Source organism: Protomyctophum parallelum (genome assembly GCF_964188405.1).
Source record: "Protomyctophum parallelum genome assembly, chromosome: 1".
Taxonomy (NCBI): domain Eukaryota; kingdom Metazoa; phylum Chordata; class Actinopteri; order Myctophiformes; family Myctophidae; genus Protomyctophum; species Protomyctophum parallelum.
In genome coordinates this window covers 93,955,740-93,968,667 of record NC_139697.1, presented here as the reverse complement: position 1 = coordinate 93,968,667, position 12,928 = coordinate 93,955,740, and the positions used below count along the sequence as shown (strand labels likewise).

Below are 12,928 nucleotides of genomic sequence, written 5' to 3'. Positions count from 1 at the left end.
ATTGTCACCACCAAGTGTCACTGTTGTGCAGCCTAACACAGACAGAGGCCAGGGAGGAGAGCTTGTACAGTACAGTACAGTACAGTACAGTACAGTACAGTACAGTACAGTACAGCCCAAGTACAGTAAAGTACTCGACCTGAACAAAAATCAATTCTTTTAGATAAAAAAATAGGTATCGTAAAAAATATGCTATATCGTGAGTATATCGTTATCGTGATAAAATAAATTCTATATCGTGATATGAGATTTTGTCATATCGCCCAGCCCTACTCTGTGGGTGTACAAATGGAACCAAATGGACCCTTATGGGTCTGTAACTCTGTGGGTGTACAAATGAAACCAAATGGACCCTAATGGTTCCATGTGTACACTCTCAGAGTAAAATTAACATTGATTTTAAAATATAAATTGGGGGTCCCACAGATAGAAATGCCATTAAATGAGGGGTCCGTAGACTAATGCATGTGAAACTGGGGGTCCTTGAAATTAAACGGGTTGAGAATCACTGCTAGATCCATAAATATCTTCTCTTGTGGGGGTCCCTGGCATTACCTTTTCTAATGGGCGTCCGCGGGCTCATTAGTGTCAAATTTGGGGGTCCTTGACATTAAAACGTTTGGGAACCACTGCCTTACGGTATCTGATGGTAACCATGACTCCTGAACAATGGTCTGTGCATCACACCTGTAGCTTGATTTATCTACACCACATGACCTTTTCCTCTCATCCTTTTTGTCTTTTTTACCGTAAAAAAAAGTAAGTTCCTGTTGACATTGACAGTGTCTATACCCCCCCTCCCTTCCCCCCTATCTCTCTCTCCCTCCCCCCCCCCCCGTCTCTCTCTCTCTCTCTCTCTCTCTCTCCCCCTCCCTCCCTGCCTCCCCCCTCCCACCATGACAGATGGCTGCCCACCCTAGAGCCTGGTTCTGCTTAAGGTCCCTTTCCATTAAAGGGTAATTATATCAGTCGCCAGCGTTGCTATAAAATGCTTGCTCAGGACAGGGAGGGGGGACATGGGCTCTTTCTGCTTCGTGCCAACGTTGCCTGGTAGTGTTGTCTCCAGTCCACATGTTCATTGACTCGGTCTCGTCTCCCGTCTCGCCCATAATTTCACTCCGTCTCGGACCAAGGTACTCGGGACCACCGAGTACACTCGAGTCGCACAATGGAAACAAGCCTATGGCCCTCAATCAATCGAAAATTTACTCTTTTTCCAAGTGGCCATTGACGGTCACATTAGTATTGCATCATCAACATCTGTAAAAAAATAACCTGGATTATTTAGAGACCGATCCGATAGCGATAAGGCATTTTTTATGGCCGATATGGCCAGCTCTCTTACAGACAGCTATCTAGTTAATAGAGTGGAGCTGACGTGCCTGTCTTGTGTTTTCGATCTGTACCTATAAAATGAGAAAACTGGATTCGCTTAGACTGTCTTGAGAAAACTGACAGTGATTGATATAGTTGGTCGTGTGTGAAGAAGGGCGTATAGAGTCATGGTTCCCAGACAAAGGAAGAATAATCTCTGTAAACTAGAATCGTAGACCAATAAGAACCAAACAATCTAAATTTAAACTATAGGAATCTATAGGATGCCATGTCAACAATAAAACCTGGCATCCGTCTGAATAATATGCTACAAAATTACATTATAACCTTTGCATAAGCCTGCATTGTCGTCAAGGTAGCCTACTTAGTTTGGTGTGCGTGCGTGCATTCGTGTGTGTGAGAAAGCGAGTGTGCGTGCGTGCGTGCGTGCGTGCAGCGGTACTTACAGGTTTGGACTGTATTTCTTTGGCATAGAGAGGCTGTAGGAACTCAGAGTCTCCCTCCAGTTTCAGGCCCTTCTCTGTTATTCTCAGGTTTCCCATCCCGTCCTGAGGAGCAGAAAGCAAACACACAGCTCTTTAGTCGTCATGTTCTACTTTTCATGCATTTCTTTTTTTTTTTTTTTTTTTTTTTTTGCGGCTTACGCCTTTTATTGATTTTTGAAGGGACAGACAGTAGGCTGACAGGAAACGGGAGAGAGATGGGGGGATGACATGCAGTAAAGGCCGTGTCGGGTCCGGGAGTCGAATCCGCGGCACACTGCGACTGGATTACCAGTCCGGTGCCCAGACCGTTACGCTACGGCCTGGGCCCATGCATTTCTTTTTAACCCACAATACATACAGTATGCGTTTGTTAAGATTCACACCTGAGACCAGTACAGTTTAGGCATTTGGCGGATGCTCTTAATCCAGAGTGATTTACAGTAAGCAAGAACAACGCAAATGCATGAATGATGCAGAGTTTGGATGAGATGTGATCCAGTCGACCTGCTAGCCAGCCCGCCAGCCCGCCAGTCAGTCAGTCAGTCAGTCAGTCAGTCAGTCAGTCAGTCAGTCAGCCCGCCAGCCAGCCAGCCAGTCAGTCACATGGTACCAGCTACACATGGTGATAGAAAGTGTCTGCTTTGATTCAAACGATATGACTGACCTCCCTCCCCACCTCTCTCTCTCTCTCTCTCTCTCTGGCATGTACACGTATAGCCTTGCATGACCGGCTTTGAAGATGAGAATATCAGAGAGAGAGAGAGAGAGAGAGAGAGAGAGAGAGTGATAGAGTTTGTCCTGATGTCTCTTGATCATCTGCTAATAGAGATCATGACCTGAGAAATCCCCAAAGTCTCTCTCTCTCTCTGAGGACATTGATTTATCTCCCTCTCATAAATGTCTTATGAAATGAGTTGAGACACTCAATACACAAGCACACCCGCTGTGTGTGTGTGTGTGTGTGTGTGTGTGTGTGTGTGTGTGTGTGTGTGTGTGTGTGTGTGTGTGTGTGTGTGGATGATGATGATAAGACAGATCAGACGGATTATATCCACACTGGTCTAGACCCAGGAGCGGTTGAGTGTCTAAATCAGGCGTTCTCAAACTCTTTTTTACCTCAGCTCACCTCTGCAAATAACTTATTTCTCCATGGCACCCCCTGAATTACATTGTTACTTATAGCGCCTTATTTACTAGCTAATGTAAATGGAGGAACCTTCACCACAAATAGCCAATAGATCTGCTATATTTGGTGAAGAGACTTGTTGGACTGTAGACTGAAAAATTATAATAATATTATAATTGATGACCATGATACATTCTAAGTATTCTGAGGCACTCTATACAGCACCCGCTTGGAGAAACCCCGTTTCACAAACCCTGAAGGAAATGGATTCTGGAAGTATACTGAACAAAAGAACACACACAACGCTTTACATATTGTGCATTACATTCATCCATTCACACACACACACACACACACACACACACACACACACACACCGATGGTGGAGGAAACCATGCAAGGCATCAACCTACACATTGGGAGATTAGGGGCTAAGAGTCTTGCTCAAGGACACTTTGACACTAGCCTCGGGAACCCAGACGTTTTTATTTCCAGGGAGAGAAAATAAGTCTGGGGCAGAGTCCACTTCAATACGGCATACAGTAGTGCAAACGTCAATCTCTCTCTCTCTGTCGCTCTAATTAATTAGTTGCACTAGTCCTTACCCGCTGTGAGATATTGCCCCCCCCCCATAAATATCTTTAATTGCCGTTCATTTTAACTTACATGAAAGTATTTGTACAAATGCATGGTAGGGAAATATCTTCAAGGAAAAGGGCCGCAACATTTACACTTATTAGCCCACAGACCCCCATTTGAAAAGTATGAAGAAGGTCCCCCAGTTTGACATGCACCACAGAAACTATGGACAGTCGCACAGGTACTCCCAAATGTATTTTGCCAGTCGCAGATCCTTCCCGGGAGCTGCCTATGCCATATAGAAAGCATAGGTGGACCCCAGTCTATTTTGACACTAACTCTGGGGGAGCCCGGGGTCCAACCGGGAACCCCACAGATCCCATGCGGACGTTCTACGGGCCACTCTAGCAGTGGTGTGTAAAGTAACCGAGTACGTTTACTTAAATACTGCACTTAAGCACAGTTTTGAGGTACTTTTACTTTAACTATTTCCAATTTTAAGTATTTTTTACTTCCAATCCGAAATCACTTTTTTAAAATGTACTTTCACTACATTTATTTGAAAACTTTAGTTACCAGTTACTTTCAAATTTGTATTTTCTTTTTTTTACAAAAACATACATTAACCACTTCAGCGCATGCCCTATATACAATTTCTGCCATTTGAAAATAGCTGATCTACAAGCTCACAACACGTCGTGACGCATTGTGAGCTTGTGAGATTGGCTATATTCAAAATGTGTTTCATTCATTTGAAAACTTGAAATGAGACATTCTGCACAACTGCATTAGTAACACTTTTACTTTTTGTAGTTTATCTCAAGTACATTCTTGAATACAAACTATATTGCAATAAGTTTACTTACTGCAAGCAATTGAGTACTTACTAATTGACTACTTTTTCGACCGCTACCCCTAGCTGAGCCACTGCCACCCCTCCCCCTCCCCACAACGCGTCGTGTTCCCCTCGATAAGGTTACCGGAGTTGATTCGAGTTCCTCCACCACTGACTGGCGAGACTAACGAGGCGCTAGCACGGTCACGGCGAACGAACGCATCGCAAACTGATTGATATTGTGTGCCAACCTTCAAAAAACTTTTGTCCAGTTTCACTTTCCCACTCGCCGGGGACTCCAGAACAATGGACCCACGGCCGTATCTAACGAGCGCGGCGAGAAAGTGATTTCGTGGCGAAGGATGTGTGACAAATGGTGGTGATAAGACGATGGTCTGACTGGAGGAGAGGCTATGGGAGAGAGGAGGGGAGGGGCGTTGAGAGCTACTTGTACCGTCTCTGAATACGTTTTGTTTTTTCCTGAAACAATTGTCCCACCAGAAGTGCCTCTCTAGGATTTGTCCGCTTTGTGTGGAAAACAGTGATGGGGGGAAAAAATACTGCAATATAGAAATACTCTGTTGCATTTTACTATAGCCTATACGTGTGGGGACATTTGCCATTCGCACACACGCACGCACGTCCGTGCATGCATGCGTGTTTCCGTGCATGTGTGTCCATCCGTCCGTGTGCACACACACTGAAAAGGGGCTGATGTGAGACACAGTTTTACATGATGCAACACAATGAAAGTTATTGTTTTATTGATGTAATGTATTGTTATGTGTGAAATGCACCTGGTGCTGTTATTAGCATGCTAACCAGGTGCTGTCCCTAGCATCCATGTCGTGCCTTGGGGTGAAACTTTGGTCAAAATAGCAGATCTACAATATAAACAAGTAGATCGGCCATATTGTTGTACAGCGAGAAAAAGGAGGCTAAAGCTCACTGCACACTGCTTCATTTTTTGCAGCGTTTTCCCACTGTTTATTTTTCCCGAAAAGTGTGTGTATAGGGTTTAAAGGCTTACTAGATTCAGGTTGGGGTCGGTCATGTTAAAAATGTTGAGTATGGGTCCCCAGCATGTATAAACTGATGTTATAAATGTTGACTATGGGTCCCCAGCATGAATAAACTTATGTTATAAATGATGAGTATGGGTCCCCAGCATGTAGAAACTGATGTTATAAATGTTGAGTATGGGTCCCCAGCATGAAGAAACTGATGATATAAATGATGAGTATGGGTCCCCAGCATGTAGAAACTGATGTTATAAATGTTGAGTGTGGGTCCCCAGCATGTATAAACTGATGTTATAAATGTTGAGTACGGGTCCCCAGCATGTAGAAACTGATGTTATAAATGTTGAGTATGGGTCCCCAGCATGTAGAAACTGATGTTATAAATGTTGAGTATGGGTCCCCAGCATGTAGAAACTGCCGGATGCTAACTCTCTCTCTCTCTCTCTCTCTCTCTCCCCCCCCCCCCCCCCCCCCAACAAAAACAAAACACTCGCGCAATAAAGGAATGATAAAGAAAAAAAGTTCCGCGCGACAAAACTAAAGTGCTGAATAAAGTGCCCCGCACACGTATAAAAGTGCCGAGTTATCTATCGGGGACAAAAGTTACATGTTCAACATGTCAAAGATTTAACTCCACACATAGGTACAGTATGTAAACACGATACAGCAGCCTTTTGTAAAATAAACATGCATGGCTGAGAGTGTCATAATTTTACTGTAACCTACTCATATCACACATTTCAGTGTATTCCTAAAATAGCAGAACTATAGAGTGGTTAATGTGTGTTTTGGAATAATAATCTTGGGTCTATATATCTTGTGCCAGCCCTTACACCTTAGCCCTAAACTTATTTGCCTTTATCTTATTTGCATGGTTTCCTCTGTCATCGGTGCATGAATGTGTGTGTGTGTGTGTGTGTGTGTGTGTGTGTGTGTGTGTGTGTGTGTGTGTGTGTGTGTGTGTGTGTGAGAATGGGTGAATGTTAGTGCACAATATATGTAAAGCGCCTTGGATAAAGGAGCTATATAAATGCACCATTTACAACTCCAAGATGCAAGGAGACATGTCTAATGCTATGCTAGACAGACATGCAATGATACACACATTTGCACGATGTCCCTGTGTCCCCTACATTCATGTAATAACTCTGGTCTCTGTACTGCCGTCTAGCCTCTCCCACTCCTCACGTGGGACAATGTCGGGAGGAAAAGGGAAAAGGGGTGAGTTGCCCTGTTACCTCCTCTGTACTGTATCTGTTACCTCCTCTGTACTGTATCTGTTACCTCCTCTGTAAAGGGGTGAGTTGCCCTGTTACCTCCTCTGTACTGTATCTGTTACCTCCTCTGTAAAGGGGTGAGTTGCCCTGTTACCTCCTCTGTACTGTATCTGTTACCTCCTCTGTAAAGGGGTGAGTTGCCCTGTTAACTCCTCTGTACTGTATCTTCTGTGTAACGTTTCATATACGTCATGGTCACTAGTGGGTGGAAGCTAGCCTTAGATCAAGACTATTATGTATTTCATCAAGTCTGACTTGTGCTTTCATATCTCGCAGTTGTTCCCAAACTTGTTCATGTCAAGGACCCCCAAATTGACACTAATTAGCCCCTGGTGTATCTTTAAAAAGATATACCAGGGACCCCCATAAGAAAATATTTTTACAGCTCTAGCAGTGATTCTCAACCCGTTTAATTGCAAGGACTCCCAGTTTGACATGCATTATTAGTCTATGGACCCCCATTTAATGGCATTTACCGGTATATATCTGGGACCCTCAAATTATATTGTAAAATCAATGTCAATTAAAATGTGTATACTCTCAGAGTTACAGACCCATAAGGGTCCATTTGGTTCCTAACTATCATTTAGCTGGGGACCCCCTGGAACTCCCTCAAGGACCCCTGGGGGTCCAGCACTCTCTACCCCGCTATAGTCAATGGACATCCGCACACAAAGCATACTCTCCGTGGCACACAGTAAATTCCCTCATCTCTTTTCACCCATTGTTGTGCTAATATCTTCAGGTGTAGGCGCCGTAATTACCTGCAAAACATCTCATTTCACACAAAAAAGCTCTCCCCCTGCCAGCCAAATGAAACCATCCTGAGAACCGGGCGGGTGCCGACAAAAAAGGCTGGTTTTGTGCGCGCTAGTCGGAAAGGTGATGGAGCGAAAATGAGCTTAGTTGGTTCCAGAGTGGCCAATTAACGGTGTAGAAGATGCGCGCGACTTCAAATGGCCCGACGACAACTCAAGGAGATGAATGCAAAACACATCTGGGGGGCGAGACTGTGAACATTACTATAGCTACTGTAACTACATGACGTGTTAGGCTACAAGTTGTTTTTCATGGACCTCTTTCTCCATCGAGACAGTGCAGGAGAGACAGACAGTAGGACAGCTGAGAGTGAGACAGTGTAGGAGAGACAGACAGTAGGACAGTGAGAGAGAGAGAGAGAGAGAGAGAGAGAGAGAGAGAGGACATGCGTGTCAGTATCTCTTCACCCTCAGTGTGTGGGCTCCTCATACACACACTCGAAATGACAGAATCAATCACAGTCTTTCACAGCTCGACATTTGAGGACGGTAGCTTGACGCGCATGCACGCACACACACACACACACGTGTAAGCATTCACGCACGCACACACACACGCAGTGAGCAGAGAAGAAAGCATTTTAGCCTATTGGATATGCTTCTTCATTATCCCACAACCCTCACACACTGAATCCAGGTCACTGAAATAACACTGTGAGTGCAGGGGGTCTCCCCTCCCCTCCCCTCCCCTCCCCTCCCCTCCCCTCCCCTCTCCCCTCCCCTCTCCCCTCCCCTCCCCTCCCCTCCCCTCCCCTCCCCTCCCCTCCCCTCCTCTCCTCTCCTCTCCTCTCCCCTCCCTGCACTTCATTGAAATCATCAGCACACGTCATAGGGTGAATTGAACCTGCGTGCATGCGCGCGTCTCCCATTGACCAGGACACATGGATCAATATAATCGTTATTGACTCATCAGAGTCCTACAGAGCTTCGCAGTCCCGCCCCCCGAGGACCAGAAGTGAATTCCCCGTTAACTTTCCTCATAGACTTTTCAAAAAGTATTTATATAAAGACGTTTACGCCGCGGACAAAGCCAACTCGAGCTGTGACGACAAATGACAGCAAACACAATGTTTTGGGCCGATCAAATAATTTGTAAGAAGAAAAACATGGCAGGATAGAACACTTTTTGTTTTGTTTTTCTTCTTACAAATTATTTGATAAGCGCATTGTGTTTATCGTTCATGATATGTACATTTGCCGTTCTATATGCTCTCAAAAGTTAAATAATTGTCAAACTTCTGCATTACATCATTTGCAAGAAGTCTACACATATAGGAGAATGTATAAAGGATTGTCATGTAATGATTTTGATCAACGTTTGCCTGTTATCTACTGCTGTTACTGTATATCAACACAGCATGTGGACAAGAGATCTTATCCAACGATAACACAATATTCACCCATGCGGGTCTGAGAGGCTAAATCTCATCAAATGGTGGTCCGTCCGTGGTTCAAATGCTGAATGGGAAATAATGGACCTTGATGTGAAGAGGCTTGGGAAACCACCACTGCTTTATAGCAATGATTACTATAACAATACATAATAGACTAGTAATAATTATTCTTCCATGCACGACTGTTAACCCATTCTGACCTGAGATCAGATTCATACGAGGTTTCCGCCGGACACACACTGGTCTGATGAACCCATTCTGACCTGAGATCAGATTCTAAAAATGTCAGTCGCTCTTCGATTTTTCAAAAATAGCAGACCTACAAGCTCGTATCGCGCCACTCGGTGGCGCGATATGAGCTTGTAGATCTGCTATTTTTCAATAGCTAAAGCATAACATGATGCTGACACCAAAATGGGTGAACTTTGGGGGAGGGGGTCGGTGTATTCTCGTCACCGCCACAATTAGCTTGGAACGTGGCTTCAAGCAGGTGCACTTCATTAGGACCAATCAGTGCAGCGTGAAGTGTTGTTCACAGGAGCCGAAGGCAGGAATTGAACCCGCAGCCCTTTGCAGTCACAGCATGTTTCTAATAATAATGCGCTGAGAGACAGACAGACAGACGGAGCTGAGAGACAGACAGACAGACGGAGCTGAGAGACAGACAGACAGACGGAGCTGAGAGACAGACAGACAGACGGCGCTGAGAGACAGACAGACAGACGGAGCTGAGAGACAGACAGACAGACAGACGGAGCTGAGAGACAGACAGACAGACGGAGCTGAGAGACAGACAGACAGACGGAGCTGAGAGACAGACAGACAGACGGAGCTGAGAGACAGACAGACAGACGGAGCTGAGAGACAGACAGACAGACGGCGCTGAGAGACAGACAGACAGACGGCGCTGAGAGACAGACAGACAGACGGAGCTGAGAGACAGACAGACAGACGGAGCTGAGAGACAGACAGACAGACGGAGCTGAGAGACAGACAGACAGACAGACGGAGCTGATTGACAGACAGACAGACGGAGCTGAGAGACAGACAGACAGACGGCGCTGAGAGACAGACAGACAGACGGCGCTGAGAGACAGACAGACAGACGGAGCTGAGAGACAGACAGACAGACGGAGCTGAGAGACAGACAGACAGACGGCGCTGAGAGACAGACAGACAGACGGAGCTGAGAGACAGACAGACAGACGGAGCTGAGAGACAGACAGACAGACGGAGCTGAGAGACAGACAGACAGACGGCGCTGAGAGACAGACAGACAGACGGAGCTGAGAGACAGACAGACAGACGGAGCTGAGAGACAGACGGAGCTGAGAGACAGACAGACAGACGGAGCTGAGAGACAGACAGACGGAGCTGAGAGACAGACAGACAGACGGAGCTGAGAGACAGACAGACGGAGCTGAGAGACAGACAGACGGAGCTGAGAGACAGACAGACAGATGGAGCTGAGAGACAGACAGACGGAGCTGAGAGACAGACAGACGGAGCTGAGAGACAGACAGACGGAGCTGAGAGACAGACAGACAGACGGAGCTGACAGACAGACAGACGGCGCTGAGAGACAGACAGACAGACAGACCACGGTAGACCCTGGTTGCTCTTGGAAAACATTTATAACGAGGCGGTGTGCACGTCTCTCTGTCACGTTGTAAACAAACCACTCTGCATGTGCATGACACACACACACACACACACACACACACACACACACACACACACACACACACACACACACACACACACACACACACACACACACACACACACACACACACACACACACACACACACACACACACACACACACACACACACACACACACACACACATACTTAAAGCTAAGTGGAGAGAGGAACTTTGGGTGGTATGTGGTTTATATGACAGCAGTTAAATTGCAAAGCAATATCCTTGGTGATTGTCATTCACACACACACACACACACACACACACACACACACACACACACACACACACACACACACACACACACACACACACACACACACACACACACACACAGGTTGACACTAACGGTTGCCCGATTGCCCAGGGCAAGTACACAACATGGTCAGGCAGGTGAAGGTTGCTACCGGGCAAGTGTACATTTTGAGTGAACGACCTTAGTTTAGTTGGCTATATAAAGACAATGTGGCTCTCTGTACAGTACAATGCATTATGTATGGTCACACAGACAGCTGCTTCACTGCACTACAGTACATGTTATGGATGTTATGGATGCAGACTCTCCAAGTGGCCCTGTCCTGTCAACTCTGTACTCTACAGTACATGTTATGGATGTTATGGATGCAGACTCTCCAAGTGGCCCTGTCCTGTCAACTCTCTAAACTCTACAGTACATGTTATGGATGTTATGGATGCAGACTCTCCAAGTGGCCCTGTCCTGTCAACTCTGTACTCCAGTTAAAGTACTTGCTTTACTTACTGTAATACATGTAGGTGTTCAAAAGTACATGCTTTTTTTTTTTAATGGACCACTTCAGCCGTTTTCAACCTATCTTCATGTAATTGGTCCTCACTAATGTTCATGATAAAATGCCACCGTTTTCCCCCCCTACTCAGTCTGTCTGTGGGCAGTAAGCAGTCCACCAGTGACATCATCGAACAAAATGTCATGTTGTCTTCGCGCTTCAACGCGTTCTCAAACGTTTACTTAAAGTGGATGGAAATGGTGGCGCTTCCGCCGAACAAAACCTTTGTCGACTAAAACTAGACGGTGAAAAACGTTCATCCACTACCTTTCTTTCCACCAACAAAAAGGAAATAAAATAAAAACTAAGCTATGATGACTAAAAAACTGGTGTGTATATGTATGACTAGCTCTCAATGATGACGTAAGAAATATGGTAATTTATGAAATCTGGTCCCAGCAAACCAGGCACAAATCAGCTGTTTTATTTGCATACGCATCAAGTGGCAGGGGTGGCTGGCACGGTTTTTGGCGCAAAGTAACCACAGTATACCGCTAATCAACTTACAAGTATTATTACAGAAATTGAAGTTAGAGACACATATTACTCTGATCATGATTTAGTATTAATATCACTATAGTAATTGACAATTTACAATAAATTAAAAATATATACTGTATAACATATTTTAATTCAGTTTATATACCTTTTTTTCATCACATATCAATGATTTATTTTTCTTTGAAAAACTAAAAAGGGATCTAGAATATTTCTAAAAAGTGTATTTCTTATATAGATAGAAACTTGAACCATACTTAATAATACTAGGTGTTTACATGCATAAAGTAGATAGGTAGCAAATAGTTACACCTAATAATTAGACATTTCAAACGTTCCTTCACAGAGATACTGAGATTCCACAGTTTACAGCGGTTGAAAATACTTGCGCGCTCTGCTTGAGCACTAGTTGGCCATTTATGGCCTACTAGTGTGCAACAAGCAAGTATGCACTCGACAGAGTGCAGTTCTAGTTAGTATATATTTTTGCAAGATTGAAAATAAATAAACTAAAATAATATAATACTAAATTATATATATATATATATATATATATATATATATATATATATATATATATATATATGTGTGTGTGTGCGTGCATGTGTGTGTATGTGTGTGTGCAAGTAAAGTACAGATACTCAAGTAAATATAGTCCGGTAAATGCACTTGGCTACCGTCAACGACGCACACGCACGCACACACACACACACACACACACACGCACACACACACACTCCACTTTATAGATGCTGCTGGCTGGGTCCATGAGGGAGGAAGGGAGGGAGGGAACAGCTGGGAGGATAAACCAAAGGTGTCTCTCATTTTTTAATGTCTGCCCGTTGTTATGATGAATGTCCCTGTGTGGCTCGTTTGGTCTCTGTCTGTCTGTCTGTCTGTCTGTCCGTCTGTGTCTCTTTCTCTGTCGCTGTCATGCACGCACGCACGCAGGCACGCACGCACGCAGGCACGCACACTCTGAGTCTGTACAGTAGCCTATAGGGTCTACAATATTATGTACAGTAAGTAAGGCTCATCATTTTCATTT

General features: G+C 44.8%; 1 protein-coding gene across 4 annotated transcripts in view; it reads right to left on the bottom strand.

The window, feature by feature from the left end:
* sgcd (sarcoglycan, delta (dystrophin-associated glycoprotein)) overlaps nt 1-12,928 on the bottom strand; it is a 137,697-nt gene that overhangs the window by 51,024 nt on the left and 73,745 nt on the right. For all 4 annotated transcript variants that reach the window (XR_014569634.1, XR_014569635.1, XM_083771164.1 and 1 more), the window contains exon 3: nt 1,782-1,883. Coding sequence is in view for 2 of the 4 variants with exons in the window: in XM_083771164.1 (XP_083627290.1) it covers nt 1,782-1,883 (102 nt within the window). In the remaining 2 variants the exon portion in view is untranslated. The remainder of the gene's footprint in view (nt 1-1,781; nt 1,884-12,928) is intronic.